The sequence below is a fragment of the Indicator indicator genome, chromosome 35, assembly GCF_027791375.1.
Source record: "Indicator indicator isolate 239-I01 chromosome 35, UM_Iind_1.1, whole genome shotgun sequence".
Taxonomy (NCBI): domain Eukaryota; kingdom Metazoa; phylum Chordata; class Aves; order Piciformes; family Indicatoridae; genus Indicator; species Indicator indicator.
In genome coordinates, this window is record NC_072044.1 from 2768655 (window position 1) to 2795679 (window position 27025).

General features: G+C 51.7%; 1 protein-coding gene across 1 annotated transcript in view; it reads left to right on the top strand.

Annotated features, from left to right (window-relative positions):
- The window catches only part of PLXNA2 (plexin A2), a 180122-nt gene extending 164407 nt beyond the window's left edge, over nucleotides 1-15715 (top strand). Inside the window, exons 23-31 of the mRNA XM_054395915.1 lie at nucleotides 617-763; nucleotides 1175-1334; nucleotides 1878-1981; nucleotides 8720-8819; nucleotides 10703-10893; nucleotides 11662-11831; nucleotides 13834-14046; nucleotides 14824-14974; nucleotides 15620-15715. Coding sequence (XP_054251890.1) covers nucleotides 617-763; nucleotides 1175-1334; nucleotides 1878-1981; nucleotides 8720-8819; nucleotides 10703-10893; nucleotides 11662-11831; nucleotides 13834-14046; nucleotides 14824-14974; nucleotides 15620-15715 — 1332 coding nt within the window. The remainder of the gene's footprint in view (nucleotides 1-616; nucleotides 764-1174; nucleotides 1335-1877; nucleotides 1982-8719; nucleotides 8820-10702; nucleotides 10894-11661; nucleotides 11832-13833; nucleotides 14047-14823; nucleotides 14975-15619) is intronic.
- Nucleotides 15716-27025: the final 11310 nt, after the last annotated feature.

The window sequence follows — 27025 nt, forward strand, 5'->3', positions numbered from 1 at the left end:
CCAGCCATCCCTGGGGGGAATCTGAGCTTGAAACTCTGCAGCCAATCTCCAAGTCAGAAGATGTAGCAGCAGGGCAAGGGAGGTTGAAATCTGCTTGGAGATGCCTGCAGCTGGGGCTGCTGCTCCATGGGCTGAGTCAAGCTGTCACAGCCTCATGCTTAGCCTTCTTCAATCCTCAGATCTCCTGATGTGATTCTCATGTCCTGGAGTTGCTGTTGCACCTCTGAAGTACTTAGGAGAAATTCTCACTTCTCTGTTCCCAGGCTGCTCTCTAACTTCATTTGTGGGTTTGGAAGCCCCACAGAATTTGCTTCATGGGAGGGAACAATGAGATCAAGATCTCAAATTCCTGTTTTTTTTACGGCCATGTGGATTCAGGGGAGAGTTACCAAGCCAAAACCAACAAATGCATGGAGCCAGGGTGCTCATGGGTTTGGCTGCCCTCTCCAGGAGGTGCTAGGGGCTGAGCTTGGACATTCTAAAGACGGAGTCGATGGAACTCTGCCTCTGCCTGCATTAACCATGTGCAAAAGGATTCACTGTGTGCAGGCCAGTGGCCCTGGAGAAGATGCACCTTCACCTCTGTGTTAGTTTTGCTGTCTGTCTCATTGTGTAGGAATGTGCTGGGGAGCCACTCTTCATGCTCTACTGTGCCATCAAGCAGCAGATGGAGAAAGGTCCAATTGATGCCATCACAGGAGAAGCTCGCTACTCCCTCAGTGAGGACAAGCTGATCAGGCAGCAGATTGAGTACAAGACTCTGGTGAGTGATCCTTGTAGAGGCTGCCATTGAAGCCCTTCTGTCCTCCCCACCTGGACATGAGCTGATCTGGACTTTAGGCCAGTGATTGGGACACTACCCTGAGGCAGAAGCGTTGCTGGTGCAGTGAAACCTCCTGCTGGTAGTCCCATGCCCGACTCAGGTACATCCCAGATTTGCTGGCACAAATCACCTGAGCTCAGCTCTTTAGGTTTTATCTTCTCATGCACTGAGCACCACTCTCCCTCTAGCAAATGAAAATGGGCACCCAGGACTCCTGTCCTGGCAAAGGGACAGTGATGTGATGAGGGTTGCAGGGGGTTTGTATGAGGATGGGTTGCTGTGACATGTGTGGCTGCACCTCTCCTGGCTGCTCACCCTTTACACCATGCTGTGTTTCTCCTTCCCTTCCAGATCCTAAACTGTGTGAATCCAGACAATGAGAACAGCCCAGAGATCCCTGTGAAGGTGCTGAACTGTGACACCATCACCCAAGTCAAGGAGAAGATCCTCGATGCAGTGTACAAAAATGTCCCTTACTCACAAAGACCAAGAGCTGTCGACATGGACTTGGGTAGGAGCTTCCCTGCCTCATGGAGGGGGAGGATCAGAGGGGTTGATCTGTGATTCTTGGTGGGGTTTGCAGAGCTTGAAGAGTAGATCTCAGGCTGCACACCACCATAGGTGTGTTTGTCCCTAGGAGGAATGAGCACTGCTCCTGCTGGGCAGGTTTTGAGCTCTGTGGGATCAGCTAATGGTCCACTGACCACAGAGCAAATGATTCCCAGAGAGCATCAGGTTGGAAGGGACCCTCAAAGGTCCTCTTGTCCAATCCCCCTGCAGTCAGACACCTCCAACTAGAGCAGGCTGCCTAGGGCCACATCTTGAATGTCTCCAGGGATGGGGCTTTAACGATTCCTGAAATGATTCCTGACGCTTCCTTCATTCTGCTGGGAATTTAGCTTGCTCCAGGGGCCTCTTCCTGGCTGATGGGCCACAGGCTTTTCTACAGGCTCATCTGTGCACTAGATCCTTGAGCCAGAAGTGGGTAGAGCCTGTTGGTGGCTTTTTCCCTCTCTGACCATCACCTCTGCCTGGTTGTTTGCCCCTCCTGCAGAGTGGCGGCAGGGCCGGATCGCTCGCGTGGTCCTGCAAGATGAAGACATCACCACCAAGATTGAAGGAGACTGGAAGCGTCTGAACACCTTGATGCATTATCAGGTAGGAGAACACCTTCCACAGAGCTGCCAGGAGGGGAAGACAGCAAAGCAGGAGGTGAATTCTCAAGTATCTCTCTGCTTGTCCCAGCCAGACAAGGGAGGTCACCTCAGTGTGATAAAGCAGAAGGGTTCCATGTGCTTAACACATTAGGTGGCAAAGCAGCCTTGGAATGGCTCTTAAAGAAAGCAGCAGAGGTGAAAATTGGCTAAATTAAAACCACCAGACCTGCTTCTGAGGTGGAGGGGAGGGGTGGTGAGGGCTGAGCTGCTGCTTCTGGAGATGCAGGACCAAGGCAGGGATGGCACATGGGGCTTGGGGCTTCACGTGGGGGTCTGAAACAAGCAGGAGTGCAGCAGGGAAGGGAGAGGGAACTCTGCCTTCCTTCATGGCTTTGCAAACACCACATGGTTGGATGGCCTGATGCAAAGCTCAGGCTGTAGCAGGCTGGTTTGTCATGCTCATGATCTTACTATGTGCTGACTCTTGGGCAAGGAATGAAGAAGGGAAACGGAGCAGAAACATCAAATACTGTCCCATGGGCTGGTTGGGGACTGCTGTGGGTTGTTCAGCCTGGAGAAAAGGAGGCTGAGGGGATTGCTTCTCACTCTCTACAACTCTCTGACAGGAGGTTGGAGTGATGTGAGTGTCAGTCTCTTCTGCCAAGGAACAAGTGACAGGACGAGAGGCAATGACCTCAAGCTGCACCAAGGGAGGTTTAGGTTGGACTTTAGGAAAAATTTCATGGCTGGAAGAGTGGTCAGGGTTTGGAACAGGCTGCCCAGGGAGGAGGTGGTAGTGTCACCATCCCTGGAGGTGTTCAAAAATTGTTTAGACATAACACTTGGGGGTGTGGTTTAGTGGCCATGGTGGTGTTGGGTTGATGATTGGAGTTGGGTTGATGATTGGAGTTGGTGATCTCAGAGGGCTTTCCCAACCTTAATAATTCTGTGCTTCTCAGAGTGTGTGAAAGAGGGGAAAAGTGGTAAAGACAGAGCTGAGGAAGGTTTGGTTAAAGAGACTCAAAGGCTTTTCCTCAAAGCCTGTCTGCAGCAGAGGATAACTGCATTAATTGGGACCTGTAACCTCCTCCTGTCCATCACTACCTGCACAGAAGGCTTTAGTATTTCATCTGGCATCCTTCCCTGTTTACCCAGCATCTTGAGTCCATCAGCCTGCCTCACGCTGGGTGAGCTGAACATGAGCCAGCACTGACAGGAGCCACACCATCAGGGAGCCAGGCAGAGAGGATGGAAGAAATATGCAAAGTGCATGTAAAAAAGCACCTCCAGGGTCAACTTTTCCAAGCAGCCTGAAGGATTTAAACACAGATTAGCCTGAAATGTCACCAGAGTTGGGCAGATGAATTCCATTGCTTCTCAAATCTGTTTTACCTGACAGTTGCAAGGGATTAACCAACATGCAGGGAAGCAGCCAGACTTTATTATGCCTTGATCTTTAAAAGTCATCTTAAGGAAGTCACCAGAGGAGGCCACGTTTGCCTGATGTGTTTGCCTGTGTGTCTCCTTTTGGTGCCTGTGGGAAAACCTCAGCCACAAATTTACCCTTAAAATCCTGCAGATTATCCTAAACCCCCTGCAAAACTCAAGGTGCTGCAGCTCTTCCTGCCATTTTGAGTGTCACTTTTGCTCTGGAACTAAGTAAACAGCCTGCTAAGGCTGGTCCTGAGCAATATCTGTCCTTAGAAATAAAAGTGCAAGTCTGGAGAGTGGGACACCTGCCCTTGGCCAAGGAGGATTGGATTAGGGATTAGTGAGGCAAGATGGACAGCCACAAATCCATGGACCCTGATGGGATGCAGTGACCCTGATGGGATGCACTGACCCTGATTGAATGCACTCAAGTGCTGAGGGAGATGGCAGATGTTGTTGCTAAGCCACTCTCCATCATCCTTGAAAGGTCTTGGAGAACAGGAGAGCTGCCTGAGGGCTTGGTCAGGCATTGGCACAGGCTGCCCAGGGAGGTGGTGGAGTCGCCAGCCCTGGAGGAGTTCAAGAAACCTGTGTCCATGGCACTTGGGGCCATGGTTTGGTGGCCATGGTGGTGTTGGGTTGATGGTTAAGCTGGATGAGCTCAGAGAGCTTCTTCAGCCCAAACAATTCCAGGATCCTATCCCCACTCTGACTTGTGCAGCCCAGCTGAGACGTTTCAGCCCTAAAAAGAAGCCAAATTCTCTGCTCTGCAACAGAAATCTTGTCAAGGCAGAGTTTTGCCAAACCCAAACAGCTAAGGGAGGCTTTATTTGTATTCCTACCAGTTGTTTTTTGGTTGTTTTTTGCTCTCTCTTTGAGTAATAAATGTTTTTATCAGGTATCAAAAATACAGCTGCTCCAGGACTACACAGTAAAACAAATATGTGGGCTAAAGCTCAGCCTAGAAGAAGGGTGTAGAATCATTTGTGTTTCAGGAGCTGCTGTCTCACTGTTTTAACAGGGTAAACCAGCCATAAAAATGACATCTAGATTGTCTCCATCTTTTATGGAGAGCTGCTTTGTCTTCACCCTGCTCTGAAGACAAAATAAGCTCTGGATTTGCAGGCTGTAGCTGGAGATAGGATCAGAGAAGGAGAAAATCATAGGATGCACTGGGTTGGAAGACCTAGAGGTTGTCTGGGTTGGAAGATCTAGAGGTCATCTGGGTTGGAAAGTCTAGAGGTCATTTGGGTTGGAAGATCTAGAGGTCATCTGGGTTGGAAAGTCTAGAGGTCATTTGGGTTGGAAGATCTAGAGGTCATCTGGGTTGGAAGATCTAGAGGTCATGTGGGTTGGAAGGTCTAGAGGTCATCTGGGTTGGAAGGTCTAGAGGTCATGTGGGTTGGAAGGTCTAGAGGTCATCTGGGTTGGAAGATCTAGAGGTCATTTGGGTTGGAAGATCTAGAGGTCATTTGGGTTGGAAGGTCTAGAGGTCATCTGGGTTGGAAGGTCTAGAGGTCATTTGGGTTGGAAGATCTAGAGGTCATCTGGGTTGGAAGGTCTAGAGGTCATGTGGGTTGGAAGATCTAGAGGTCATCTGGGTTGGAAGGTCTAGAGGTCATCTGGGTTGGAAGGTCTAGAGGTCATCTGGGTTGGAACTAGAGAATCTTTAAGAAGCTTTCCAACTCAAACCATTCTATTAATCTATACTCTAACCCACCCCCCCTGCAGTCAGCAGGGACATCCCCAGCTAGATCAGGTTGCTCAGAGCCCCAGCAAGCCTGACCTTGAATGTCTCCAGGGATGGGACCTCCACCACCTCACTGGGCACCCTTTTCCACTGTCTCCCCACCCTCACTAGGAAGAATTTCTTCCTCATCTCCAGTCCCGATCTCCTCTCTTCCAGCTCCAAGCCATTGCCTGTCACTCCCAGCCCTTGTCAAAAGTCCCTCCCCAGCTCTCCTTTACCCCCCTCCAGGTACTGAAAGGCTGCTCTAAGGTCTCCCTGGAGCCTTCTCTTCTCCAAAAACACAGCACATACCTCCATCAGCTGTGGTTTGGGTGGGAAGCCTTCACATGCCAAAGCCAGCTGGGATTTCAAAAGGAAATATTCATCTAGGTAACACTTTGGAACCGCTATGCAGGAGTCTGTGGAGAGCCCTGCCCCTTGCTGCTTATTCCTTCATTGACAGCAATAGATGTGCAGGTTGAAGAGGTGTCATCCTTTGTCACATTCTCTGGGGCTTGGAAACTCCATTGTAAGGAATTGTGTCACATTTGTGCAGTGTCCTTTTGGTTTGGTGCCCACTGAACTCCGTGGGAGAGTCTGGCCCCGTGTGTGGCTTCACTGAAGCAGAATGAGACCCTGACTTTGATGTCAAATGATTTGCAGTGGCTGATGCAGGGTTAACTCTGAGGCAGCAGAGCATGAATACCTGTCAGCCACTCTGGGCCTGGAAAAGCTGAGAGACAGGAAAGATCTTCACAATGAAAAATTAGAAGCAAAGAGGGAAGGTCTGCGTGGGAAATGAGACTTAGGAGCTGAGGGTGGCGTGAATGAGGAGCCAGCATCCTTCTTACATCCTCACAGCATTCTGACTGCAGCCTGCCTGCAGCCTCACTAGATCCTCACTAGATCCTCACTGCATCCTCGCAGCATCCTCACTAGATCCTCACTGCATCCTCACAGCATCCTCGCAGCATCCTCACTAGATCCTCACTGCATCCTTGCAGCATCCTCACTGCATCCTCACTAGATCCTCACTGCATCCTCACAGCATCCTCGCAGCATCCTCACTAGATCCTCACTGCATCCTTGCAGCATCCTCACTGCATCCTCACTGCATCCTCGCAGCAGCCTCACTGCATCCTCGCAGCAGCCTCACTGCATCCTTGCAGCATCCTCACTGCATCCTCGCAGCATCCTCACTGCATCCTCACAGTATCCTCGCAGCATCCTTGCTGCATCCTCACTGCATCCTCACTAGATCCTCACTGGATCCTCACTGCATCCTTGCAGCATCCTTACTGCATCCTTGCAGCATCCTCACTAGATCCTCACTGGATCCTCATTGCATCCTTGCAGCATCCCCACTGCATCCTCACTAGATCCTTGATGCCTCCTCACTGCTTCCTCATGTCATCCTCACCACCCCACTCAGACACCAAGGTTTATTTGCCCTCCCTGCTTCTCTGCCCTCTCCAGGTTTTCTTTTCCTTGTCTTGTTTTGTGCAGCCTGTTGCCAGCTCACAGAGGACCTGGAGCGTTTCCAGAGCTGTAACCAGCTGCAGCTCCCTGGGTGTCTCTGGGGTTTTACTGGAGTGTGGCAGCAGCAGAGCTGGGGGGAACCACCCTGTGCTCCATCTGAGGCTAATTTGCCCACTGGAACTTTTTTAGCTGGCAAAAGCCATCCCATCCCAAATGTGGGGAGTGCTCTGTGCACATGTGGATTTTTTTTAATGTCCCTCTCCCAGTTAGCCACAGCCCTGGTGGAAATGGAGCTTGGATGGGAAGCTGCTGCCTGCACAGGAGCACCCTGGGATGCTTGGGTGTCTCCCTAGTGTGAAACTGAAGTGCAGTGGCAGCTAATAACAGCCTGAGAAAATAATATCACCACTGATGGCTTCTTCCATTGACTTAATAGGTTGGATGAAGTGAGGCAGGAGCAGAAGAGGAAATGACAGAGGTGTTTGGAGTGTTTTGCTCAGAAAGGTCTCACTTTGGTGCTGTGAAACACAAGTGACTATTATTTCCACTCTCACTAGCAATAATCATCATAACTGCCACTGACATCAAACCTTTCATCTGACTGCAACCCAAAGCCTTGAAGGTAGCCAAGATCACTGTGTGGAGGTCACTTCCCAGCAGCAGATGTTGTACAAACAGCCTTCAGGGTGGTCAGGAGTTGGAACAGGCTGCCCAGGGAGCTGGTGGAGTCCCCATCCCTGGAAGGGTTCAAGAAATGTGTGGCCGTGGCACTTGGGGACATGGTTTAGTGGCCATGGTGGTGGTGGGTTGCTGGTTGCACCCAATGATCTTAGAGGGCTTTTCCAACCCAAACAATTCCATGAGTCTCTGATTCTGCTGAGAGCTTGAGGAGATGCTGGGGGAGCAAAACTCCTGTCCTGGAGCTTCCCCCATAGGCTCATTCAACTTGGAAAAGCTCTCTAGGATCACAATGTCCAATTCCTCCAGCAGAAAGAGGCATTTCTTCTGTGGATGAGGCACTTAGTGCCAGGGTCTGGTGGATTAGTTAGGGTTGGGTGATTGGTTGGACTTGATGAGGTCTCTTCCAACCTGGTTGATTCTGTGTTGGGTAGGCTGGGCCCCTACTGGATGTGGTGACTCCACTCTCTGCACCACAAGGTCAAGATTAAAAGGCACTCAAGCCCATCCCCTGGTAACCTGCAGATTCTTAATGAAGGGAAAGAAGCAGTTTAAAAAACTCCCAGCAACCACCAGATTTATAGGGAGGATAAAATTAAAGCATGGCTACTAAAACCTGCTGTAACCAAACCTTGTTAGTGCTAATGTTCATTTATCCTTGGACTTCCCAGCACTTCATTCTCTCCCTGGTGCAGTGGAGGGATGGCCAATTTAATCCCTTGCAAGATGGCTTTATGGCTTGCTCAGCTGTAAATCAAACTTCTAAAGTTCCTTAAAAAAAAAAAAAAAGAAAGAAAGAAAAAATTAAAAAAAATTGCTAAAATAAAAAATGGTTTAATAGGAATGGTTTATGGCCCAGAACGTTGTTAGAGCTGTTTCATTCCCTCTGCATTGTTCCTTTAATTGGATCACAACAGCTCTGGAGAGTCTCATTTTTATTGGGCCAAATGGGATCTTAAATCAGAACCACCAAAAAAACATCTTCCATGTGTCTGTGGATTTATCGCTCCTTTCCTTCAGTCCTGTGCTGGAGAGCTGCTGCTGCCCCAGCACAGAGCTCAGCCAGGCTGGGACCACCAGCAGGATCATTCCCATGTCCTCAGGAGCTCTGGGGTGTGCCAACAGCTCCTGCCCAGGCCTGGGGACTTCTGCTCCCAGCCTTTGCTGGATGAGCAGTTTGGTGATTGCAGTGCAGATGGGTGCAGATCTCACTGAATCCTCCTCTCCTCCTCTCCTCCTCTCCTCCTCTCCTCCTCTCCTCCTCTCCTCCTCTCCTCCTCTCCTCCTCTCCTCCTCTCCTCCTCTCCTCCTCTCCTCCTCTCCTCCTCTCCTCCTCTCCTCCTCTCCTCCTCTCCTCCTCTCCTCCTCTCCTCCTCTCCTCCTCTCCTCCTCCCCTCCTCCCCTCCTCCTCTCTCTCTGCAGGTCTCAGACCGCTCAGTTGTGGCTCTTGTTCCCAAGCAGACCTCCTCCTACAACATTCCTGCCTCTGCCAGCATATCCAGGACATCTATCAGCAGATATGGTAAGAAACAGAGTTCAGTGATGGGCCACAGTGGCTCCTGGATGGCAGGAGCCACCACAAATGGGTTGGAAGAAACCTTCAAGATCATCCAATTCCAACCCCCTGCCATGGGGAGGGACACCTTCCACCAGCCCAGGAACACCTCCAGGGAGGGAGCAGCCACAACATCCCTGGGCAACCTCTTCCAGTGTCTCTCCACCCTCACTGGAAAGAATTTCTTCCTAATCTCCAGTCTCAATCTCCCCTCTTCCAGCTCCAAGCCATTGTCCCTCATCCTGTCACTCACCCACTCCTCAAAAGTCCCTCCCCAGCTCTTCTATATCCCCTTCAGGTAGTGGAAGGCTGCTCTAAGGTCTCCCTGGAACCTTCCCTTCTCCAGGCTGAACAGTCCCAACTCAGCCTGTCCTCATAGTGGAGGTTCTCCAGCCCTCTGATCATCTTCATAGCCTCCTCTGGACCCTCTCCAACAGATCCATGTCCTTCTTGTCTTGGGGGCCCCAGAACTGGATGGAAAAGCTTCTGCAAGCCACCAATATGAACTCTCATTGCTCATGTTGGAGATTAATACTTCTAATTGTGCCAACAGAATTTAAATGAGATACTTATTTACTTCCCCTGCTATAAATCAGTACAGGGCTGGGTTTAAAAATAGACTCACTGGATGCTTCCTGAGCTGTCCCCTTGTCTGTCTCCTTAATTATATCAGTTGGAGCACTCATTTATCTAAGCCTTAATCAGGGATGAAAACCTAGCTACTTTGGTAATGACTTGCCTCCTTCCCTCTGCTGATTTATGATTGATCCCCTTGCTCTGGATGAGGAGGGTGAGCTGTGAATCAGGAGGCTCAACCTGGGGACATGCACAAGGTTCCCAGAGAACAAAGAAATTTCATAAGGGGGGGAAGAAAAGCAACCCAGCAGTGCACAGTTGTCTTGTTCAGCCTCGTGTCTCAGCTTGGAAACACCATGGATGGGATCCAGGGAGACACATCCTTTGGCAAGTGAAATGTAGCTCACATCCCTCCATGGTTTCCAAGCAATTAAGGGAAAATAAAAGCTTTGTCTGCTTCCCTTGGAGTTCCCCTTTCCCTGCTGGGGAGGAGGGCAGAGGCTGGAGCCTTCAGCCCATGGGCAGCACGGCCAGGATGCAACCTCAGGCTCTGCAACCAGAGCTCAGCTTCAGTTCTGGCTGCTCTAATGAGAGCCCCAAGAAGCAGAGGAGCAGTTTCTTCTGCCCTTGGTGCGGGTTGTGTCAGGCAGCTGCTTGTTGTCTACAAAATAAGCTTGAGGAGGGGAGATTGAAACTGGAGATTAGGAAGAAATTCTTTCCAGTGAGGGTGAGGAGACACTGGAACAGGTTGCCCAGGGAGGCTGTGGATGTCCCCTCCCTGGAGGTGCTCAAGGCCAGGTTGGATGAGGCCTTGAGCAACCTGGGTTGGTGGGAGGTGTCCCTGCCCATAGCAGGGGGTTGGAACTGGATGATCTTTGAGGTCCTTTCTAACCCAAACCATTCTATGAATCTATGAAAATATTGATGTCAGGACTCCACTGCGGCAGGAGCTGGTGGCCAGGGTCTGCTGTGTTTGAGCTGCAACTGATGGAGGAATCTTGTCTGAACCTGGCTTATTGAGTTCACATAAGTAAAGGATGAGAATGGAAGAGAAAAGTCCCATGTCTGAGTGTGAAAGCAGAAAGGTTGGGGTCTGAGGGGCTCGGCCAGCAGGTATCTGTGGGGAACAGCAGATCTGGCTGGTGTCTGCTGGTTTGGAGCTTCATTACCCTCATGAAAACGCAGCATGGGCATGGTGGCATCACTGGGAAGAGGCAGGGCAATGGGACAGGAGTTTGCTTTGAGTGTGACCAGCTTCTCTTCCCACCCTCCAGACTCCACCTTCCGCTACACCGGCAGCCCCGACAGCCTGCGCTCCCGGGCCCCCATGATCACCCCCGACCTGGAGAGTGGAGTCAAGGTCTGGCACTTGGTCAAGAACCATGACCATGGAGACCAGAAGGAAGGAGACCGGGGCAGTAAGATGGTGTCTGAGATCTACCTGACCAGGCTCTTAGCTACAAAGGTAACCCTTGGGGGTTGAATTCATAGAATGGTCCAGGCTGGAAGGGACCTCCAAAGGTCATCCAGTCCGAGCTCCCCGCGGTCAGCAGGGACATCCCCAGGACATCCCCGGGGCCCAGGGTTGGAAGGAACCTTAAAGATCATCCAGTTCCAACCCCCTCCCACAGGCAGGGACACTTCCCACCAGCCCTGGTTGCTCAAGGCCTCATCCAGCCTGGCTTTAAATACCTCCAGGGAGGGGACATCCACAACCTCCCTGGGCAACCTGTTCCAGTGTCTCCCCACCCTCACCATCAAGAATTTCTTCCTGATATCCCATCCAAATCTCCCCTCCTCAAGCTTCAATCCATTCCCCCTCATCCTATGACTCCTAGCCCTTGTCAGAAGTCCCTCCCCAGCTTCTTTGTCGGGTACTGGAATGCTGCTCTAAGGTCTCCCTTGAGCCTTCCTTCTTCCCTTGGGCAGAGGGAGTTTTCCAGTGTGTCCCCCTCATTGCAGACAACACAGATTTGCTTCTGAAAGCAAAACAATTTGTTTCAGGTTAGAGCTAAAGAGCAAAGAGCAGCCATGAGGAGCTGCAGGCTGGAGCATTCCCCTTGGGGACCTCCAGCGACGCTCACAAAGCCCCAACCTCCCCTACTCCCCGTGGGGTCCAGGACGGGGCTTTGCAGGGCTGGCAGCACCATCTGGCATCCCCTGCTGGCACTGGTGCTTAGCCAAGCGTGTGCCCACCCCTCCCTTTCCCCTTGTCTCTTGCTGCTGCCATCAGGGCACGCTGCAGAAGTTCGTGGACGACTTGTTCGAGACGCTGTTCAGCACCGTGCACCGCGGCAGCGCCCTGCCCCTCGCCATCAAGTACATGTTTGATTTCCTGGATGAGCAGGCAGATAGGCATGGCATCCACGACACAGATGTGAGGCACACCTGGAAGAGCAATTGGTAAGAGGAGGAGGGGGAGCCAAGAGGCTGAGATCCTGAGCAGCGAGCCAATGATCCGTGCCCCGAGGTGGGGGGGGGGGAGGGAAACGGGAGGTGGGCAAAAGGCTGGGAGCAGCCAAGTCCCACGGGTCTGAGGCATGAGGTCTGCACATGGAAGCTGTGCTGATGGTTTGCAGGCAGTGCTGCTGCTGCTGCTGCTCCGGTGCAGATGTGGCTGTGGGGTTTGATCCTGGATCCTGCTGTTACAGAATCATAGGCTCATAAAATCTGAGAATCGTAGAACCATGAAATCACAGAACTGTAGAATCCCAGAACCCACTGGGCTGGAAGGGACTTCTAGAGGTCACCTCCTCCAACACCCCTGCAGTCAGCAGGGACATCCCCAATGAGATCAGGTTGCTGAGAGCCCCAGCAAGCCTGACCTTGAATGTCTCCAGGGATGGGACCTCCACCACCTCCCTGGGCAACCTATTCCAGTGCTTGACCAAGTCCTCAGGCACTTCTCCTGTTCCCCAAGACCTTTCAAAGAGCCCAACCCCCATCTGGCTCCAAGCTTCTTTCAGAGAGTTGTAGGGAGTAATGAGGTCTCCCCTCAGCTTCCTTTTCTCCAGACTAAACCCTCCCAGTTCCCTCAGCTGCTCCTCTAAGATTTGTTTTCAAGCTTTGGAGGGCAGCTGGGAAACGTTTCATGCCTTTGGAGCACGTCTAAACTATCAAGGGGTAGGAGGAGAGAGCTGGGGGCTGAGCTGCTCCACTGCAGTGCAGCAAGAGTTAAGGCTGGAGCCTTGAGTGCAGCAAGAGTGGGGGAGATGGAGAGAGCCTGGACTTGAAAGGTAATGGGAAGCAGCAGCTGGGTTTTTGATCCTGCTGTACAGCCCAAGAAGAAAGGAATAATCATCCCCCTTTGATTGCAGAGGCCTCGGGATTCAGGGACAAAGCCTCTGCTAGCTGCTGCCCTGCTCACAGCTGATGGGCTGCAGAGTGCCTGGGCAGTGGCTGATTGGCACAGGGCTGTGGAGTGCCTGGGCAGTGGCTGATTGGTACAGGGCTGGGCAGTGGCTGATTGGCACAGGGCTGGGCAGCAGCTGGGCAGTGGCTGACTGGCACAGGGCTGGGCAGTGCCTGGGCAGTGGCTGATTGGCATAGGGCTGGGCAGTGGCTGATTGGCATAGGGCTGGGAAGTGGCTGGGCAGAGAATGGTTGGCACAGGGCTGGGCAGTGGCTGATTGGCACAGGGCTGGGCAGTGGCTGGGCAGGGAATGGCTGGCACAGGGCTGGGCAGTGGCTGATTGGCACAGGGCTGTGGAGTGCCTGGGCAGTGGCTTGGCACAGGCTGGGCAGGCTGGCAGAATGGTTGGCACAGGGCTGGGCAGTGGCTGATTGGCACAGGGCTGTGGAGTGCCTGGGCAGTGGCTGACTGGCACAGGGCTGGGCAGTGGCTGAGCAGAGAATGGTTGGCACAGGGCTGGGCAGTGGCTGATTGGCACAGGGCTGTGGAGTGCCTGGGCAGTGGCTGATTGGCACAGGGCTGGGCAGTGGCTGAGCAGAGAATGGTTGGTACAGGGCTGGGCAGTGGCTGATTGGCACAGGGATTTGGAGTGCCTGGGCAGTGGCTGACTGGCACAGGGCTGGGCAGTGGCTGATTGGCACAGTGCTGTAGAGTGCCTGGGCAGTGGGGGGGTGGCACAGCACCACCACCCCAGGCTCAGCCCTAATGAACTGGAGCTTAATGGGCTCCTCATGGAGCTGCTCAGCTGCTGCCACCAGGCACTGCTGGGCTCTGCCCTGGCACAGACAGCCTTCCCTTGGGGCCTGCTGGATGGCAGGACCCATCACAAGCCATCTGGGTAGGACTGGACTAACTGGTGTTTGATGGAGCTACTCCTAGTTGTGTTCTTGCTGCTTCCCACCATTTGCCTTCTCCTCGGGAACACAAACAGCAGCAAATGTCCCTCCCCTGCCTCTCTCTCACCACTTCCTCTTGTTCTTCATTTCCCTCCAGCCTCCCTCTCCGCTTCTGGGTGAATGTGATCAAAAACCCCCAGTTTGTGTTTGACATCCACAAGGGCAGCATCACAGATGCCTGCCTCTCCGTGGTGGCTCAGACCTTCATGGACTCCTGCTCCACCTCAGAGCACCGCCTGGGCAAGGACTCCCCCTCCAACAAGCTGCTGTACGCCAAGGACATCCCCAGCTACAAGAGCTGGGTGGAGAGGTGAGCAGCAGGGATGGCCTGGGGTTTCCAGTCCTACCTGACCTGATTGCTCTCAGGGTGGCTCTTGCAGTGAGCTGGTGGCACAGCTCAGCCCTACCAAGCTCTTGTTGTCTTGTTGCAGTGCTCCAGGCTTGGGGCAGAATGGCTGGAGAGCTGGCCTGGATCAGCAATAGTGTGGCCAGCAGGACCAGGACAGTGTTCTCCTTTACTTAGTACTGAGGTGGCCATACCTTGAGTACTGGGCTCAGTTTTGGGCCCCTCACTACAAGAAGGACACTGAGGGGCTGGAGCAGGTCCAGAGAAGGGCAACAAAGCTGGGGAAGAGGTCTGGTGAGGACCAGCTGAGAAAACTGGGATTGTTCAGCCTGGAGAAAAGGAGGCTGAGGGGAGACCTTGTGACTCTCTATAGCTCCCTGAAAATCAGGCTGGAGCCAGATGGGGATTGGTCTCTTCTCCTTCTCCTTTCCGAGAGGAAATGGCCTCAAGTTGCCTCAGAGGAGGTTTAAGTTGGACATGAGGAACGATTTCTTCCCCAAAAGGGTGGTCAAGGCCTGGATCAGGCTGCCCAGGGCAGTGATGGAGTCCCAAACCCTGGAGGGATTTCAAAGCTTTGCAGTTGTGGTGCTGAGGACCATGGCTCAGCAGCAACCTGGCAGCGCTGCGTCCAGGGTTGAGATTTGCTGATCCAAAAGGTCTCTTTCAACCATAACCATTGTGCAGCACGAGAAGAGAAGCATCTTGAGCCTCTGTGCTCCTCATGGCCCTTGCTTCCCACAGGTATTATGCAGACATTGCCAAGCTGCCTGCCATCAGTGACCAGGACATGAATGCCTACCTCGCCGAGCAGTCGCGGCTGCACTCCGTCGAGTTCAACATGCTGAGCGCCCTCAACGAGATCTACTCCTACGTCAGCAAGTACAGTGAAGAGGTGGGTGGCCCCCAGGCTGGGTGCAGAGGTGAGGCCACCCACAGCTCAGCCGGCATGGGGTCGGTCTCCTCTCCCAAGGAACAAGGGATAGGCCAAGAGGAAATGGCCTCAAGTTGCACCGGGGGAGGGTTAGAGTGGATAGCAGGAGAAATTTCTTTCCTGCAACAGAGTCCCTGAGAAATGGTCTCCTTGAGCCACTGTGGGTTGAGATTTGTAGGTCTGAGGAAATTGGGAAATGGCCTCAAGTTGTACCAAGGGAGGCTTAAGTTGGATATCAGGAAGAATTTCTTCCCTGCAGGAGTGGTCAGGCACTGGAACAGGCTGCCCAGGGAGGTGGTGGAGTCACCATCCCTGGAGATGCTCAAAAAAACCCCTGTGGACACATTGCACCTGGGGCCAGGGTTTAATGGCCATGGGGGGGCTGGGTTGATGGTTGGACTGGATGCTCTTCGAGAGCTTTTCCAGCCTTAATGGTTCTGTGCTTCTGTGCAGCTCTCATCTCTTGGCTTTGCCATTTGCCATCGGAGAGTCACACCTTTCGAGCTGCTTACATCTTGCTGCTCCTCACCCACCTCTCCCAGGCTGACTTCCTTCTCTCTCTTTTGTTTTTTTTGTCTCTCTCTCCCCCTTTTTGGTTTCTGCCAGCTCATTGGGGCTTTGGAGCAGGACGAGCAGGCACGGAGGCAGCGTCTGGCATACAAAGTAGAGCAACTCATTGGGGCTATGTCTATTGAGAGCTGAAGAAAGGTCACAGTGCTCATGATGGCAAAGGGCAGAAGAATGCAGGGACACTGGGGAACAAAGAGGGAGCAGAAGCAAGAAAGCTGCTGAACACACACAAACCCCAAGGCTCTTCTGGAGGGAGCAGAGACTGGCCCAAGGACTGACTGTGTTCAAAATGATAAAGGATCCAGCTTGGAAAGGCTGGAAGTGAAGAGAAGGAAGCATCTCAAGCAAAGCCAAATCAAGGTGGATGGTTTTCTTTTGAGTCCTACACAGAAAGAAGGAACCTGGAAAGGCTGGATGTCTCCATGACTGCTGCTTTGCATGAAAATTGTTTGATGTATATTAGAAAAGAAAACTTTATTTAAAGGGTTTTTTGATTAAAAAAAGAGAAAAAAGAAAAGAAAAAAAGAGAGTGGGAAAAAAAGAAAAGGAAAAGGAATAAAACAAAACCCACAGAAGCAACCCTGGCAACAAGGTCGACCTCTGAATCCTGTCCTGGAGAGGATTCCCAGGCCATGGCTGCAAATGGACTTGTGACACCAATTGGAATGGCTGGAAAAGCAAAATCTGCTTCTTTGGGGGAATCTTACAGCGAAAAAAAAAAAAGACAAAACAACAAAACAACCCCTGAGCACCAGACTGCAACACAGCTTTTCACCCCAATCAAATCCCAGGTTAAGCCAGAAAGCACTTCAGTGGCTGAGTAACTTAGAGGCACCAGAAGGAGCTTGACCTGAATTGCAAACCCATCAGCTCATCCAACCTGTCTTGAGATCCAGCTTTTTCTCTGTATTTATACATCTCTCTATATATATATATATTTTTAAATCCCACTTAACTGTTGACCAAGGGAAGATCTGATTTGCTTTCCTCTTTTCCACCTTGCTCCTCCTCGCTGGACACCACCACGCTGATCAGGCAGCTCCCTGCGCGGTGCCATGGCCCTGCCCAGCTCGGGTGTGTTGCTGTTTCTGCAGCAGAAGCACTCAGCTGCCCTCTCCCAGTTGGGCAGACTTGGGCTGAAGCCTCCTTGGCTGCGTTTTGGTGGTGGTTCCTGGCAGCCAGCCCTGATTCCTTGCAGTGAAACCCAACCCCCCCTGCACCCCCTGATGTTTACAGTGAGCGATACTTGAACAGACTCAGCACGGTGAGGTGAGCTCTTTGTTGCCTTGCTGTTGGACTTGCAGACTCAACCAGCACAGGCTCCCTCTGAGTTTCTCTGCCAGCATCCCTGCTGTGGCCCAGGGTCAGGCACAGGACTTAGATTTCCACTGGGAACTTAAGGAAAAACTTCTTTGCTGTGAGGGTGCTGGAGGCCTGCAGCAGGCTGCCCAGAGAGGCTGTGGAGTCTCCTTCTCTGCAGAGATTCCAAACCCACCTGGATGTTGTGATCCTGGGCAAGCTGCCGTGGGTGCCCCTGCTTTAGCAAAGGGGTTGGACTGGATGATCTCCAGAGGTCCCTTCCAAACCACACCATGCTGGGATTCTGTGGGAAGGGGTAAGAAATCTTTGGTCTAGGCAAGGGGAGACCTTAGCCAGCCCCCTTGGGCCAGCCCCCACTGCTGTCTTGTCTCTGTCTCGTTGTTATCTTCAGTTCCTCACTGGCCCCCCACCACACATGTCCTCATGGCCAGGGCCAGGCCAATGTTTGTGAGTGTTAATTCCTTTCAAAGACACCAAAGCTTATGTGTGTCCCTTTGTAGAGTGCCAGGAGGGGAAGCAACACTGTAAATATTTCTCTCTGTAATAAATATTAATATTCATGCAGTGGGGAGGACAGGGCGAGGAGGTCTGGTGGAAATACCAAGTATTGACTGCAGCAGCTTGGCAGTGGCAGCAGAACAGCTCCTGCCAACTGCTCAGCCCTGCCCAGGCAGCTCTGTGCTGGACTGGGATCTCAGTTTGCAGCTGGTGCATGTCAAAGGAAAATCCATTTTCATATCTGTCCCCCTCCTCCCCCCTTCCTGCTGGAGGAGTCCAAGGAGGGTCACCATGCACTCCCTGTGCACTGGGAGAGCTGCTGGCTTCTGGTCTGGAGATGAAGTCCTGATGGGAGCCAGTGACAGGGGAGGGGAGAAGCAGGTAGAGAAATACTCAGGAAACTTGTTGGGGTAGTTACCGCTCCGAAAAAGCCATGCCAAGGCCACTTCCTTTTGGTGATCCACTCCTGTGAGCTTCTCTGGACCCTCTTACTACTCTGGATGAAAATCCTGATGATCAACCTCGTGCAATAAGTTGTTGACACTTGCAGCAGCCTCAGCTTTGTAAACTGGAGGGCTTGGATCAGCTGAGACAAGGAGAGAGCTGGCAGAGACCCTGGCAGCAGGAGAGTTCCCTTCCCAAGGATCCTTCTCCTGCATGGAAAATCCCACTTCAGGGACAGAAGATGTGCAGAAGCCCAGTTGTCCTGTGAAAATTTGGCATCCCAGAGCCCAGCACCATGGCTGTGGTGATGGAGCCATCATTGCAGCAGCCACCAGCTCACCCTGCTCTTTGCTACTGGGATTGCAGGGTGTCAGGCTTGGAAATCCTCCTGCTCTTGTGTTTTGCTGGTTCCTGTTCCTGGTCTTCATGGTGATCCAGCCTGCAGCTTGTTTATCTGAGGGATCCTCAGGCTTGGGTTCTAGTTGTGGTTGTTGTTTTGGCTGTTCCTCTTCAGATCCTTCACCAAATCCTTACGGTACTCTTGAAACCCAAAGAAAGCCTCCCAGATGCTTTCCCAACCCTTCTGAAGGTCATCCTCAGTAGTTAACTCTGCAGGGGTCCCAGCACTGAGCCCTGCCCAAAGCAAAGACCTGGCTCTTCATCCCCTGGGTGCTGGGGAATGTGTGCTTGCCCTACAGCCCACATCAGGCCCCCCAGGTCCTTTTTCCTCCATATCTATCTGAGAGGCTTTTGTGTAACTGATTTTTTGAGCCTACTTTCCTCCTCTTGCTCTCTACCTTCTGGCCAGGAGCCCCCCAAAAGCAAAGAGTTTGTCAGTTCTCCTTCCCCAGTATTTTCTCAGCAGAGCTGGAGGTCCCCAGGCATCCCCTGGGCTCTCTGGCATGGTGCTGCAGGGACAAGGGGGGATTCTTTCCTGTGCTGGGGAAGGAAGCTTGAGCAGAGGGGGACAAAGCAGCAGGAACACTTTGCAAAGCAGTCAGCTCTAGCACTTGGACTGACTCAGGAGGGAAGCAGCAGAAATGTCCTTTCGTCCCTCACCTGCAAGGTGTTGGGGAGGACAGCACAGGGAGCAGCACGGTGCTGACTGGGGAGGCGGTGGGCAATAAATAATCTGCCAAGTGTCTGCTCCTGGTGGTCTCCATGAATTATGGATCTTTAGAGGCAATTACAGGGAAGGAAGCAGCACATCCCCTTAGGGCAAAGCTCTGCAATCTATTACCCTCTTTGCAGTCACTCCTTTGGGAAGAGGAAGCCTCGGATCTCCAAGTGGCATTTTCTTTGCACTTGCAGCCAAACCGGACTGGAGGTTTGGTCAGGAGGGGGCAGTGACTTTGCCTTAGATGAAACAATTTCCCATCCCTCTCGTTGCCCCCCTCCCTCTCTCCTGCAAGGCCAGGGTTGGTGGTTTTGATTCTCCAGTGCACTTCCTTTCAGGTACTTCGACATCAAAGTGGGAGACGTCATCTTCTGGAATCTCTCTGCCTGGTGTCACTGCTTAAATAATTCCATTTCATCTTCTGCTCATCAGCTATCAAAGCACCCACTCCAAGGGGGAGCAAGGTGCTAATCAAACACTTCTCCACCTTTGAAAGCCTTGATTAAAAACTCATCTGGGAGAGCCTGAGCAAGCTTGCCCCCCCCACAAACCCTGCTGTGGAGCACCACAACCCTGCAGCCCACCAAAGCACGGAGGATGTGGGCACCAAGAGGTCCATGAAGGATGGATTTATCTTTAAAGGGAGGCAGGAGAGAGATCAGCATGGCCAAAGTCCTCCTGGGATCCAGCATGGACCAGTCTGCAGCTGCCTGAAGGGCCAGCATGGGAACCAGCACTGAGAAACAAGCACTCAGTGAGGAGGCTGATCCCTGAAGGAGGTTGGATGTGGCCATGCAGGACAGCGGTGCCTTCCCGCAGGGTCTTGGTGCTCTGGCACTGGGGGGAGATGGTGAATGCAGCAGAGACCTTCATCACAGCAGTGCCTTCAACACACTGTCTTAAAATCCCAGCAGCCTGTCCCCACGTGAGTTCTCTCTCCTGCCTTCAACTGGACTTCACCAAAAAGGTCCTAATGTAGGAAGCAATTGGGGTGGGCTCGTGGAGGACCAAAGCAGGAAGGGTTACAGCTGTGGGGTTGCTTTCCTGCACGCTGCTGACTCCGAGCACCTCAGTGTGGATTGTCTAATTCTGTGTGGAAAGGGCTGAAGTGCTTCCCTCCTCTGGTGGGCACAACCTCCCAACTGGGTCTGATTTCCAGAAGTCCCAAGCAGCCAGCAGGGTGGAGGAGCATGGACCTGCCCACAAACATCACCCTGGGGCAGCAGGTTGGCAAAGGGCAGCTTTGGGCACAGTCTCTGTGGTGCTCCTATCCAAGCCTGAGGCTCAAGCCTGGCCCCTGGCAGCAGCCCAGCCAAGTCCTTGCCTGCTGCTGGCTCTTCTCCATGCAGTTTGCAGTGCTGTCAGAGCTTACCTGTCGCAGGGACTTGGCTCTCCAAGCTAAATGGAACTAAAATAGAGTGACATGAATAAGCTGGGACGTCAGGGGCTGCTCACGAGTGACTGTACCCTGGAGAGAAGAGAAGAGAAAATGGTCAGAGAAGGATAAATAACTGACATCAAAGACACATTAAAATGCCACAAAGCTTCAGCCACTTGATTTCAGAGTCACATTTGTACCACAACCCAGAAGCCAATAAGGCAGGGAGCTGTGACATGCAGTGTAGGTGCATTCTGAGCAGAGCTAGAGGAGCAGCTCCTTGTGGTTAGTCAGTGTGGCTTTGGAGAAGACACCCCCATCACCCCGGCCTTCACCCCAGACCACCAAGACCAGCAGGCCAGAGGCTGAAGGCAAAGCTCTGGTGACAGCTATGAGGCTACCCAACCCCAGCATGGGCAGAATGTTGAGGTTTTCACTTAGACCTTTGTCTGGGGACTAGTCAGAGGAGAAGATGCTAGAGAGCCCCACCAAGAAGATGCCATTCACGATGGGCAGCCCTAAATGTGCAGCTTGAACACAGGATGGTCAGATGAGTTTTGAAGGGGAAGAGGATGGGAGGCTTCAAACTGGTTTTCATCCCCTGGAAGGCTTTGTGGAAAGCTTCTGCTCCCCGCAGCAGCTTTGGGTGGTGGTGGTCCTGTTGTGGGCCAGGCATGGCACAGAGGCTGGTGTCCCAGCCACCAGTGGTGCTGCTGCCTTCCTGGCTCCTGGCAGGAAACTCTGGATCTCCATCTGCACCCTGCAGCCCCAGGTGCTTCACTGGCTGCTGAGGACCAAGGGGTGGGGGTGAAGGCAGTGAGACAGCACAGGATAGCAGAGACCTGCTGCTCCCTGGCTGGAAAAGCAGCTCCTTGTCTCACCTGGGTGTCCACACACCATCCTTGCTGCTGTGGCTGCAGCTCACACACAGCTGAAGGTGCTTTGGTTCCCTGCTGTGAGCAGGGTGGTGTCTGTGTGCTTGTTCTTTCAGCCCCCACCTTGCCCATTTCTCTCTTTTCTTTGTCAAAGTGGAAAATAACACTGGGGGGAGGGGAGGAAAAAAAAATATATATATATATAAAAAAAGACCTTCCTGCAGCTCCAAAGACCTCCATCCAATTGCAAGGACAGCATCCCAAACTGTGAGCCTCCTGAGACTGCCAAACCCCACAGGAGATCTCCTGTATGGCTTTTTCCTTTGAGATTTCTTTTTTGTTGTTGTTGTGGTTTGGTTTGGTTTTGATACCTCTGTTTCAAACGAGCTTGGAAGTTTATGCAAGAGCTTCTCCATCAGATGTTTGCAGTCCCATGGACCTGGCAGCAGAAAGGCACAGCTGCAAGTGGAGCCCATTGGGAAGCAAATGAGCTGCTGAGCTGATTTTTTTGGGGGTTTTGCCACCTTCTTTCCTGGCTTCAGAAGAGACACCCACAGGAAAATGTCCTTCTCTTCTCCAGCAGTTAACAGCACCTCGAGCTCCATTAGGAAAAGCAGTGGGAAGCAGTGAGGAGAAGGGAATGCAGAGGTACTAAACCTTCTGGAGTGTCCCCCCCACCACACACCCTTCCCCCCAAAAAAACCACCCCAGAGGGTAGAGAGATCAGCTGTAGAACACATTCTGGTGTCTTCTGCCCTCCACCCTTCTTAAAGTAACCCCCCAGCAGTTTTTAAGGGGCAGGACCAAGGAGTTGGGTTGGATATCCTCCCTCCCCCCTCCCCCCCACATCCCACCCCCTTGGTTCTCCAGCTCCTCTCCCCTCCCCATGATACTTGACACACTGGAGTTCTGTATTATATGATGATGATTATTTTTATTTTGAAGATGATTGTCTGAGTTTGTTGGGGTTTGGGGGGTTTATTTTTATTCTTTTATTTTGTTGTTGTTGTTGTTTTTTTTCTTTTTTTTTTTTTTTGGTTGTTCTTAGAAGTGTTGTGGAAAAACAAACAAACAAACAAACAAAAAAATGTGGAAAAAAAAAATTGTAAGAAAGTTGAAGTATTTAAAAGATGTCCCAAGGGGAAAAAAAAAAAAAAACACACAAAAACCAACAAAAAAGGGGTTTTGTTATTATTCTAATATATTATTGTGTACCTATTGTAAATATGAAACACTCCTATTTTGCAAGCCAAGGACTCACTTTGTACTGTTGTTATATATAAATAAAGTTTACTGCTTAAAAAAAAAAAAAAACAAAAAAAAAACCAAAAAAGCCCACCTGGGTAGCTGCTTCTTTTCTAGCTTCTGCTGTAGGCCATTTCTTGGAGAGTTTATAGAAGCTTGGAGTTTAGTTGGGTTGGAAAAGCTCTTTCAGGGTCCAACCATCAACCCAACACCACCATGGGCACTAAACCATGGCCTCAGGTGTCTTGAACCCCTCCAGGCATGGGGACTCCACCACCTCCCTGGGCAGCCTGTGCCAATCCCTGACCACTCTTACAGGAGAGAAACTTTTCCTAATCTCCAACCTCAACCTCCCCTGACACAATTTCAGGCCATTTCCTCTCCTTCTGTCACTGGATACTGGGGAGAAGAAACCAACTCCCACCTCACTGCAGCCTCCTCTCAGGGAGCTGTGGGCAGCAGAGGGCATTGAGAGGCTGGAATGGGTCCACAGAAGTGGAAAAAAGCTGGGGAAGGGTCTGGAGAACAGGGCTGGGGAGGAGCAGCTGAGGGACCTGGGGGTGTTTAGTGTGGAGGAGGAAGAGGAGAGACCTCATTGCTGAAAGGAGGCTGGAACCAGGTCAGGATCAGTCTCCTCTCCCTAGCATCAGGTGATAGAAGGAGAGGAAATGGCCTGAAATTGCAGTAGGGAAGGGTTAGGTTGGAGATTGGGAAAAATTTCTCTCCTGCAGGAATAGTCAGGGACTGGAACAGGCTGCCTAGGGTGGTGGTGGAGTCACCAGCCCTGGAGGGGCTCATGAAACATGGGGGCATGGTTTAGTGGCCATGGTGGTGCTGGGTTGATGGTTGGCCTGACTGATCTCAGAGGGCTTTTCCAATCCAAATAATTTTGTGATTCTATCCCTGTAGGAATCCTGAGCAGTTCTAGGTAGGGAAGGAACAGACAAATGGTGTTTATAAACACAAGACCTGGCAGAGTTCTTCCTGTTTTCCCCTCCCTGGGATGATCCTTCAGGTTAAAAAGGTTTGCTTCCATTTCATAAATCCAAGTGAACATTTTAGCAAAGGCTCAGAGGCATCTGCTTGAGTAGCAGGAATCAGCAAGTGACTTCTTCAGCAGCTGCCTGTCAACTTTAATGACCAATATGGTTGCAATTACAGCAATGAACTTTCTCTAACAGCCCCAAATTACTCTGGATGATGATAAGTGACAGAAAAATGGAGACCCTTAAGGAAGCATTAAAAAAAAAAAGAGAAAAAAAAAAAAAGAATAAAAGCAGCATGTGGAAGCTGGAACAAGAAGTCTTGCTGCTCTTTCTGAAGGCTCTTAGGGCTTTTTTTTCCTCCCCTCCCTTTTTAAATTAGGGACTAAAAAGGATAAATCTAAGCCAGGAGGGGAAGGCATGGCACAGCATGGGGCATAGCAGGGAGCTGAGAGCTGCCCCAAGATGTGGGGTTTTTTCCTGCAGACACAGAGTCTGCTTGGGCTTGTGCAGTGCTGATAGGGTGAGGGGAAGCTGCTCCTGGCTGGAGCTGATGCAAATCCATCCCAGCAGTGCAGCAGCCTGCTCCTCAGGCAGGTCAGTGTGGCTCAGATTGAGAGCAAAGCTTGCCATGGAGCACAGGAAGGCAGCTGGGCCATATCTTGCCATCTCCCACTTTGAACCAACAGATTTTAACTTCACCAGCTTGATCCCATTGGGCTCTTAGCTCTGTGGCTGGTGGTCCTGTAAGTGTTCCAGTGCTCAGCTGGGGGCTGTGAATCCAACACTGGGTGAATTTTGACATCACACAGACGATGCTGACCTCCATAATCCTGAAGGTCTGTTCCAACCAAAACATTTCTCTGATCCAATGATCATTTGTGAAGTTAAGGAATCAAAGAATTGCAGAATTGTTTTGGTTGGAAAAGACCTCTAAGAGCATGGAGTCCAACCAGCTCCTAGGAGGGAATGAAGGGTTTTCATTTGTGCCTGGAGTTAGTTGAGACCCCACCTCAAATCCTGCCTCCAGTTCTGGTGTCCCCAGCATGAGAAGGACACAGAGCAGCTGGAGTGAGTCTGGAGGAGTCCACAAAGATGATCCAAGGGCTGGAGCAGCTCTGCTGTGAGGCCAGGCTGAGGGAGCTGGGGGTGTTCAGCCTGGAGAAGACTCCAGGGGGACCTTAGAGCTGCCTTCCAATAGCTGAAGGGATCCTGCAGGAAGGCTGCAGAGGGACTTCTCATGAAGGTGTCTAGAGACAGGACAAAGGGGAATGGTTTGAAGCTGAGGCAGAGCAGGGTTAGACTGGAGCTGAGGAAGAAGTTCTTCAGTAGGAGGGTGGTGAGACTCTGGCACAGGCTGCCCAGGGAGGTTGTGGATGCCTCCTGCCTGGGGTTGGATGAGGCTTTGAGCAGCTGAGTCTAGTTGAGAGGTGTCCCTGCCCACAGCAGGGGGATTGGAGTGGATGATCTCTGTGGTCGCTTCCAGCCTAAGCCATTCTGTGAGTCTATGGAGTTTCTATACAGAATAAAATACAAACTGGACTAGTGAGGTCTCCAGACCTTTCTAAAGGCTGGAGATGGGGGCTATGGTGTTTTACAGGGACCTCTGGAGATGCTGAGCTCTGGGGTGACCTGCTGGTGGCCACTGCATTGTCATGGAGAGGCTGGAGGCAGGTGGCAGGACACAGCTGCTGGCAGGAAGCATTTCCACTTCCTGCATGGCCTTTGAGAGGTTATTGACTCCTTCAGCTGAGCAAGGAGTAGGAGATCTCAACATGAACAGACAGCATTGAGCATGGGGGTCAGTGATGTTCATCTGCACCTGATTAAGATATTTAACAGAAGGAGGGCACTCAACTTGAAATCCCATTTTAGCTGGCCTGCTCTTCACAGGCTGCAGCAGCACTGACAAGGTCAAGTGGTGCTTAATAAAGGTCGTACAAAATGCAGATGGCTCAGATCCTTCTGCCACTTCCCATGGCCAATGCAGAGGAGTGAAGAGCCACAGACAGGCACTGCAAGGTGTCACCAAACAGCAGGTTTGGAGATTGCCTGGGTAAGGTGGATCCCAGCAAAGGTTTCCCCACTGAGCAGGGCTGGATCAGCTCTGTGGTCAACCTGCAGCAGTTTTTTTTTTTCCTCTGACACAGCAGCAGAACAGCTTTGAGTTTCCCACAAAGGGGAGGGCCACAAAGATGATGTGAGGGCTGGAGCAGCTCTGCTGTGAAGACAGGCTGAGAGAGCTGGGGAGAAGAGAAGGCAGCAGGGAGACCTTAGAGCTGCCTTCCAGTGTTTGAAGGGGGCTACAGGAGAGCTGGGGAGGGACTTCTGTCAAGGGCTTGGAGTGCTAGGATGAGGAACAATGGCTTTGGGCTGGGAGAGGGCAGACTGAGACTGGAGATTAGGAAGTTCTTCTGAGTGAGGGCAGGGAGACACTGGAACAGGTTGCCCAGAGAAGTTATGGAGACTCCAAGGGTGGAATTGTTGACAGCCAGGTAGGATGAGGTCTTGAGCAACAGTGAGAGCTGCCCCTGCCCATGGCAGGGGGGTTGGAACTGGGTGATCTTTAAGGTCCCTTCCAACCCAAACCATTCTGTGATTCCAGCCCCACCCTTCATCTTTGTGCTCACCCTGTGCATGCTCTGAACTTCAATTTCACCTTCAGAACATATGTTGTTGCCCTGTTGCTTAATCACTGTCACTCTGGAAGTGGTGGAAAGGATTTTGGACATCCCAGTGCTGGCTTTTCAAGGCTGGTGATGGGGGCAAGCTAATGGAGGTGACACTTTCAATTACCCAACACAATCATGGCATTAATTTTGACCTGTTTAAATTCTCTTCTGCAAATGCTTAGCTAGAGGCTGACATATAATTGTATGTAATCAGACAGTTAGCTTCAGCTGGCAGTAATCACCACCCAAATCTGCTTTTCACTCCACTGAGCACACGTGGGCTCGTTCTGCTGAAGTGCTGAACTCATTTGTGGTGGAAATGGAGCTCAGTGTGGAGTGGACACTCTTCACTGCTTGAAATGCAGCAGAACATCACTGAGAACCATGCTAACAACCCTCCTGCCTCCTCCAGGCTTGCTTTATGGATCTCTTTGCACCCATGGCTCAGGACCCCCCCCCCTCCCAGTGCCCACTGTGGTGGCACAGCTCCACACATGCTAGTCAGGAAGCTGCAAAGTGTTGATGTCACTAGAGGGAGGCTGCTGCTTTGATATCCCTGGGATGAAAAACACTTCATTAATTCAGAGATCTTCCAGAAGAGAAATCCTGTATCTGCTCCAGTGGAGAGAATCAGAGAACCATAGCAAAGACCATTAAAACATGGCCCACAGTGCCATGGCCACACATTTCTTGAACACCTCCACCAACTCCCTGGGCAGCCTGTTCCAATCCCTGACCATTCCTGCAGGAGAGAAAGCTTTCCTAATACCCAACCTAAGCCTCCCCTGCTGCAACTTGAGGCCTTTTTCTCTTGTTCTATCATTTGATATTAAGGAGAAGAGACCAACCCCCACCTGGTTCCAACCTCCTTCCAGGGAGTTATAGAGAGCCAGAAGGTCTCCCCTCAGCC